Source organism: Rhododendron vialii, chromosome 7a (assembly GCF_030253575.1).
Source record: "Rhododendron vialii isolate Sample 1 chromosome 7a, ASM3025357v1".
NCBI classification, from domain to species: Eukaryota; Viridiplantae; Streptophyta; class Magnoliopsida; order Ericales; family Ericaceae; genus Rhododendron; species Rhododendron vialii.
Genome location: NC_080563.1, coordinates 36,055,553 through 36,063,949, shown reverse-complemented (window position 1 = coordinate 36,063,949; position 8,397 = coordinate 36,055,553). Strand labels below are relative to the sequence as shown.

At 52.3% G+C, this 8,397-nt stretch overlaps 1 protein-coding gene across 1 annotated transcript; it reads right to left on the bottom strand.

The window, feature by feature from the left end:
* Positions 1-4,469: 4,469 nt before the first annotated feature.
* Positions 4,470-6,912, bottom strand: LOC131334092 (protein MAINTENANCE OF MERISTEMS-like). Its single transcript, XM_058368968.1, has 4 exons — positions 6,412-6,912; positions 5,133-5,774; positions 4,856-5,023; positions 4,470-4,766 (listed from the first exon to the last, which is right to left on the bottom strand). Exons 1-4 carry the CDS (start codon positions 6,895-6,897, stop codon positions 4,470-4,472), a joined length of 1,593 nt encoding a protein of 530 aa, XP_058224951.1. The 5' UTR covers positions 6,898-6,912.
* Between the last annotated feature and the right edge of the window lie 1,485 nt (positions 6,913-8,397).

The following is an 8,397-nucleotide window of genomic DNA, read 5'->3' as shown; positions in this document are numbered from 1 at the left end:
CGTCAACGGGTGCAACTCCTTTCTCCTTAGTCTATGGGATGGAGGCAGTACTTCCCATCGAGCTGGAGATACCGTCACTGAGAATCATGGTCGAAAGCGGTCTCGAAGAATCTGAATGGTTGAGTGGAAGGTTTGTCGAGCTAATGTTGTTCGATGAAAGACGGCTCCGGGCCTTGTATCATGTTCAGGGGTATCAGCGTCGAATTGCTCGGGCGTTCAACAAGAAAGTGAAGTCCAGGGGCTTAGTCGAAGGAGACATGGTTACAAAGGAGATCTGGGCTCTAGTGTTCGATCCTCGCGGGAAATTCAGGCCGAAGCGATCCGGGCCTTACATTATCAAGACCATCCTATTCGGGGGCGCTGCTAAGCTTATTGACCTCGATGGCAACGAATTCAGCACCCTGGTCAACCTGGATCAACTTAAGCGTTACTATCCCTGAGAGATGCTCGTTGGGTCGAAAACCACAAGGGTGGGCGATTCCAAGCAAAAGTTAGAGCAGCCTGCTAGACCGAAAACCTAAGGAGGCGGTTCTAGGCAAAAAATAAATAGGCACAAGTCGAAAGCTCGCTAGGCCGAAAACCTGAAAAGGCGGCGCTAGGCAAAAGTTAGAGCGTAAAAGGAGAGGTAAAATACACGAGCGAACCTTAGCCTGAACTACGTTCTGACCTGATTCCTTGAAAAGGGATACGTAGGCAATCTCACCTCGAGATTCGGTCACATTCCATCAAGAGTTCGATCCAGGTTTGGCATTCTGGGCACACGTCACAGTTTGGGAAGGTCGAGCTCGAGTCAAGGATGCATTGAAGTGGGTCAGAAGGGGGAAACCTATCATCTTTCAACTTTATTGTAAATTACTACTTCTAATACATAAGCTGAGCATAAAAGCCTTAAAAAACAGTTGAAGCATGAAAAACAGGACAAAATGCTTAGGAAGCCTAACGGCTCACAGTTTATTCTAAGCATAGCAAAGTGGCCCGGAGTCAGTTAATATTTTCTCTTGCATTCACATCTGCTCTCAGCCACTGTCTGTAGCGATTCCTTAGCCCTGTGGTGAACTCCGGCATCTCAGCCTGGAGGGCTCTAAGGCCCCAGCGCCTCTGATAACCGTTGAGTGTTTGAGCGTTGAAATTCGGGACACGGAAATCACCAATGCTGACACGGTGGTTTTCTTGAGAGGCACCCAGCTGTCGAAGGACGCGGCCGGGAATGTAGAAAGTGAAGCTCGACAGCCCAGCAATCACCATCCTGTCGAATCCATCGAAGGAAACAGCCATATCCGGAAGGTTCAGCCAAGGGCACCTCCAAGCGATCTCATCAGGCTGCATTTGCTGCATGAACTCATACCAGCCTTCTATGTCCATGTCCGGATACCGCATTTCCCTTTGATGGATCCTCTTCGGAAAGAGATTCCAACCCGCTATCGGAGGGTGCAAGAGGTTCAGCTTGTCCGACAGCCACAACTGCATGAGCGAAAAGACAAGTAAGAAACCAGATAAAGCCTGAGGGAAAAGACAAGTGAGGAGCTAGGAAGCAGCCTAAGCCGAGTGTCGAGGTAAAAGGAGAACGTGCGAATAGCCAGAAAAAGGTGAGCTGAGTGAGATTACCTGAAGCAAAAGCGGGCTGCCACTGAAAACGGCCGACTGGCCCGTATACACCAGGTCCAAGCCTAAGAGTGTCTCCGCCAAGACCAAAGGGATCACATTCCTCCGTGCCCCCATCTGGGCAGCAACGCTCACAAGTGACGGGCTAGCCTGCCCATGAGCCGGCACAAGCAGAAAAGCGGCAAGCAGGCAGATTACCAAGGCAAAACGGCGGCGCGCTTGCACTTCGCTGTTATCCAGGTCACCGTCCGGACTGTACATTTCAATCAGGCGCATGACATTCATTTGGCCGCCCTCAAGGATAGCGCTTGCCAAACCCCGAGAGATGTCGAGCGAGTTGGCCAGCAATTTGGGCATGCTCGCCTGGTATGGCGGGACAACGAGTGTAGAGGACGAGTAGGTCCGGAGATACGCCTGAAATTCCTCGACAGTCGGGCACAGCTCGTCATCACCGAAACGGAAGACGTGGACGTCAGGATCCCAGAATCTAAGGGCAGCCCGCAAGAGCGCCGGGCGGAGTGGCACATGCCGAAGGAAGCGGAACGAGGCAAGGCCGTGGTATTGGAAGTTGAGCCAGTCGACACTTAGAAATTGCGCCAACCATGGCCTAAGTAAAGTTGGGAGAGGGTTGTCCATGAAGGAATGTAGCAGTATACTGGAGAAAAGGGGAAGCAATGCACTCTGTAAAACCATTGCAAGGCCTCTACTTTATAGGCCTTGCCCTTTGCAAAGTTTCCACCAATGAGGCATCCAAAGCCTCATGCTAGCCTCCAAACCATGCTCCTGCAAAGGACACTGCCTCCTGAGAACCCAGAAACCGTGTGCAAACCGTGTGGGGGTAAAAACAAAGTGGCCCCTGAAAAAGGACAATTGGTCAGTCAAGTGGATCTGGCACTCAGGAACCTGGCGTACGCCAGTTAATAACTGGCGTGTCCGTGTCCCCACCTACTGGCGTACTGCCCTCAACTTCTGGCGTACGCCAGTAGGTTTCACCAGAAACCAGTCTGCAGCAGCTACTGCCTCCGTGTGGTCGTTTTCAATTCCGGGGCTGGCTTTGGCCGTTTGTTGGTTCCTACAAGTCACAAATGTCATTTAAGACTATGGCCAAGCGTCGGATTCCAAAAGCCACGCCCGATAAAGATTTCGGACCCTCGGTGGCCCGTGTCGAGCTAAAATCAAGGATACGAGAGGTCAAATCTCGTTTCAAGGGCATTTGCCAAGTTTTGTCATGCCACACAAGTCACATAGGACTTATGGGACTGTGTGGGGGTGTTGGTTTCAGTCCGGGACTATATCGAGTCGTTTTTGGCGTCTTATGCCCATTTTTATGGCATTTTTAGTTTTTTTTGGTATTTCCCTTGCACCGGGGCATTTCTATCGGTTTTTGAAGTTCGCGCAAGTCATTATGCATCTATGTCACCTTTCAAAAGGGTCAGTTTCTTTCCCCGGGGTAAATGACGGATTTTGGCTTGCCAACGCCTAAAATGCCCGTATCCCCCGCGTGTCTGGGATACGTGTCGTATCCTAGGACGTTTCTATCCATCTTTTCTTCGAGCTGAGTTGATTTTGTATATGTGTGAGTGTCTTTTGTCGATTCAGAACGTGTGTCAATGCATGTGGGATATTAGTGGAGGATTTATCCTTTTCTTTTGTCAAAACTCATCAAAGCAAAAGCAAAACGATAAACATAAAGTGCATATGTTATATACTACTGTGTCAAAAACGTAACGGTGGGAATGTATCGGATATCAAACGGCACAACGGCCCGGGCAGAACTAAATGTAGCAGGGCACACTCGCCCAAAGGTCAAAGAGGCACGCAGGCCCCATCCAAAGTATCCAAGTACCAAAGTATCAACTCCAAAAGTATCAAAAGTATCAAAGTGCTGGCAAAATAGACTAAGGCTCGGTGATAGCCCTCAGTCGTCAAAAAGGTCCTCCTCGTCGTCGTCCTCCTCGCTGTCCTCTACCTCTCGAGGGTCTATGCGGAACCTGGGGTCGCTCGCTGAGTCAGAGCCACTGCTGAGGGATGTCTCCTCCTCTTCTTCTTCTTCCTCTGCTTCCTCCTCCTCTCTCCTCTTCTTCTGCGAGGGTCCCTCAGCAAGCTTCTTCTCTGCCGGCCTCTTCCTCAGCTCTCGGCGGAACTGGAGCCCCTCGCTGGCCGGAGTGGTCTGTGCTGCCCGTTCCACCCTGGCTGCTGGTTGTGAGGAGCTCGAAGCTGCCTTCTTTGCTGGAGGAGGCCGCACGCTCTTCCTCCTATGAGCCGCCCTAGCATGTCCCTGCATGGTCATTCAAGTCATTTAGCATACATTGTACATATTGTATATATTGAAATGCAAAGTGCAGGAAAGTTCAAAAGCAGCCGTATTCAAAAGCAAAATGAAGAGTTATACCTGAGGCTGCTCAGCGGGAGCCGGAGCTGGAGGTGGGTACTGCAACTGCAAGGAGGCGCCGCCAGCTATCTTGTGGAACTCTTTCTCCATGGCCTTTATCAGTCGAGCCGCCTCCCGCACCCATTCCATCGGGGCCTGCAATTCAATTATCGGGTAAAGTCAGAATCAAATGCCAAGTATACATGCTGAAAGTAAAGTACAGAAACTACAAAAGGGATAAGGAATGTCTTACCGGTCCTACGATCTCTGCCGGGTCTGTCCTAGCAGGCTCAAACTGAACAATGGCCTCTTCTCCTTTGGCGTCCCGCACTGCTAGGGTCCAAGAAAGCCGAGGCAGCCCGGTCGCTGTAGCGTAGTCGCTCCTCTCTCTCGGGCGAGCTGCCCTGCTCTCCCGGCTCCGCCTCTCCTCACCAGCCTCCAACGCCTCGCTCTGCACGGCGACATGCTCCAAGACTCCAAGCGGCCTCGCCAAGTGCTACCTCCGGTATACAGCGTAGTCGCGCTCAGGCCTCAGAAAAGCAGCCAGCCCAGTCGGAACGGTGAAGCGCCTCAGCTCAGCCAGGGTATACTTGTCCGTATGGGAGGCGTGAGGAGGCAGTGGCCCTGGAACCTGGAAGTCAAGAGTGCCTAGTGACTGCCGTGTCACCCGGTCGCCCAGGTACCACCGCCACCCGAAGGCCGACTCCAACAGCACCCGGCTCGCAGTCACCACCCTGCTCTGTGCTAAGTACTCAGGCTCGGGCTCAGCGCCGCTCCAGGGGTTCCAATCCACCTGCAAGGCAATGGCACAGTTTGTAAAGTATCAGCGACAGCATTAAAGCAATTCTAAGGGCAGAATACTCAGTTTGACATGTTGCATACCTGAGTGCCAGACAGCTCGTCGAGGTAGGTCCGAAAGGCTAGGAGGCTCCCTCTTGACTTCTTCTTCCCGCTGTACATAGGACCCCAAATCATGGCGCGGGGGAGCATCCTCAAGTTCGGGCACTTGTTCTCCGGAGGGTACATCTTCAGCACCTCGTAGGCCCATAGCTGCGAATGGTCAAACAATCAAAACATCAGAATACAGCTTATATGCAAATCAAAGTACAAGTGCAATGAATGGAAGAGCGGTAAGTAAATGACGGGCCTTGTTTCTTACCTCCCACACCCTCCAGTAGCCGGCAGTCGCTTTCTTTCCACGCGAAAAAGCCCCCATGAAGCCATAGCAGGTACCCAGAGCTGCTCCTCCCCAGTCGAACCTCGAGGCTGTGCTCAAGTCATAGAGAGCCGGCAAGTAGGACAGGTGCACCGTGGATCGCTTGTTCGGGTACAATGTAGCCCTGAACAAGTACAGCAAGTAGGCCCTCGCCATCTTCTCCGCCTCCAAGTCCGACTCAGGCTCCCTCCCGTGCAAGTACCGCTTGAATTGGTCATAATGGACAGTCTCCGCCTCACCTGCCGGCGCCTGCCCCAGAAACCATGCCAGAGCCTCAGGATCCCTGTACATCTCTGAGTCGAACGGAATAGGCTCTCCTCCTACCCTCAGACCGGTGAGCGCTGCGAAGTCCGACGGAGTCACCGTCATCTCTCCAATCGGCAAGTGGAAGGTGTTCGAAGAATCCCACCACCTCTCGGCCAGCGCCGTCAACAGAGCGTGGTCACTCTTTATGGGCGTCAGTGTAAGGATAAATGACCGGAACCCTGCCACGTCAACCAGAGCCCTGACCCGCTCGGGCAAACTCTTGTATAGCTCGAGCGAACTCGCTAGACCACCATGGCCACGGGTGCTGGCTGCTCCCCTCTGCACAACAAGACAGACAGCAGAAAGAGTTTCGTCAGCAATGGCAATCCAAACAGTTGGTCGAATTCAGAATATCGAAAAGTAACTCTACAGTCGAAATGAGCATCATAAAGGTCGAGCAAAGCTGCCAGGGCACTCGTACTATACCATTCAGTTCTGTTATCAGTCGAATCAAATCAAAGGTATTTTTCAGTCAAGTTCCGAGCTACAGGGCCTCTTTTCTCTCAGGGCACATCTCTCAGTCGATTGCACAAGTGTTCAGCTTATCAATATGGTCGATACAAATTACGGGGCACGCCATCCGGGCGTTCAACATGTCATGGCAATGTACCTAGTCGAGTGCAAGTTCAGAGGACAACCCTATCGTGTCAAGGCCACGTAATGTGGATTCGAGTTTGACACTAACCGTTTTTCGAAGTCACGGGCATCCTACAAGTCGATTCAACTACATCCAGTGTTCTATCATTCAAGTCAAGTTTCAAGGTCGAAGCATGCTATTCAAGGTTCTACTTTCTCAGTCACATTACAGATCAAGGCTCTAGCCTACATGCATTACAAGTCAAGCTACTACAGTTCAAATTGCATATCGGTACAAATGGCAAAGCATTGAAATGTTAAGGCAAGTTCAAAAGGATACCTGTGCCCAGTCCACTGACAAGTGCCTCTGTGGGTCCCTCAGAATCAACTCAGCGTCATAGCTCTCCCTCAAAGGTGCCAGGCTCTCGACCCCGGACGGTATGAAAACGTGCGGCTCGGGCGGAGCGTACGAGGCAGCGTCAAACTGACCACGGGGTGCCAGCCGTATGGACTCCGCGAGCGTCACCGCTCGCTCAAAGGACCACACCTCCCCCTGAGCCTCTTCGGCAGCCTCGGTCTCGCTCTCAAAGGCCTCCTCCTCGGCCCTGGCCCTCTCGGCCTCCTCTCTCAGGCGCTCCTCCTCCTGCGCCCTCTCAACCTGCCGGGCCCGGTCCTCCCGCGCGGCCAACACTGCAGCTACCACCCCCGGGTTCTCCCGGAGCAACCGACCGAGTTCCTCTTCGGACACAAACTCCGCAAAATCCCCCCGAGTGATGGGGATGTGTGCCGAAGACCCGGCTGCTGGCCTAAACTCCACCTCCTCCATGGGTACCTCTCCGGATGCACCCTCCTCCACCACGGGAGCCTTACCCCGCGCCGGATCCCTCGTTGGAGTCTCCGGTCGACCACCCTCATCACCACCACCACGGCTGCCAGTGCCGCTGCCGCTGGCCTCAATCAAGCCCGACCCAGTGATCACTAGACCTTCTACACCACTCCTGGCATCCAAACGACGAACCCGTGGTCCCCCTGATTCGACGACGCCTGGCATACGCCCCACCGCCGCTGGCGTACGCCGCCTGTCGCCGTCGCCTGTCTCTCCTGCATGGCCATCACCGCCACCTGCACCGCCCGAAACCTCTGCACCAGTACCACGTAATGCCTCCTCTGACGTTTGATCGTCGATCCGAGGCCCCGAAGCCTCGATTTCACTCCGTGGTTGGTCCCTTCCTTCTCCGGCACCACCATTGCCACCACCTTCGCTGGGCTCCGCCATGGTTGCACCGTTCCGAGCGAGTAATGGAGAAGAGGAGAGATTGAGTAGGAGATTGAAGATTTTTGAGAGATTTCGAGAGTCTGGAGTTTCAAAACCGAAGAAATGGCGGTTTCAACACTGGTTCGGAAGTTTAGACGACGTATGGGACGTTTGGGCCGGGTCTGGGCTCGGATCTGGGCTCGGATCCCCGTGGATTATGGCGTACGCCAGTTCTGTGGTGCCGTACGCCAGTATTTTGTGGGCCTCAGGCCCAATTCATGGCCCATGCCAAAATTTATTCTCCAAGTAAAAGCCCGACTATTCTGAGAAGTTTTGGGCCCAGCCCCAAGCAGAGACTCGTCCAAATTCAAATCAACGACGATCCACTCGTCCAAATTCAAATCAACGACGATCTATCCGTCCAAATTCAAATCAACGACGATCTATCCGTCCAATTTCAAATCAACGACGATCCACTCGTCCAATTTCTAATCAACGACGATCTATCCGTCCAAATTCAAATCAACGACGATCTATCCGTCCAATTTCAATTCAACGACGATCTATCCGTCCAAATTCAAATCAACGACGATCTATCCGTCCAATTTCAATTCAACGACGATCTATCCGTCCAAACTCAAATCAACGACGATCTATTCGTCCAATTTCAATTCAACGACGATCTATCCGTCCAAATTCAAATCAACGACGATCTATCCGTCCAATTTCAATTCAACGACGATCCACTCGTCCAATTTCAAATCAACGACGATCTATCCGTCCAAATTCAAATCAACGACGATCTATCCGTCCAACTTCAAATCAACGACGATCTATCCGTCCAAATTCAATTCAACGACGATCTATCCGTCCAATTTCAAATCAACGACGATCTATCCGTCCAATCTCAAAATCTACAGGTTCTTCAAAATTTCACGCATTCTGGATAGCCTTGAAGAGGGTGTCTAGAAAACCTTTGACGTTACTTGTCTCCAGTCAATGGTGCTTCAAGTGCCGTCAAAGGGGGGCTTCTGTAGACACCCCATTCTGGACTGTCCAGATAACATTATT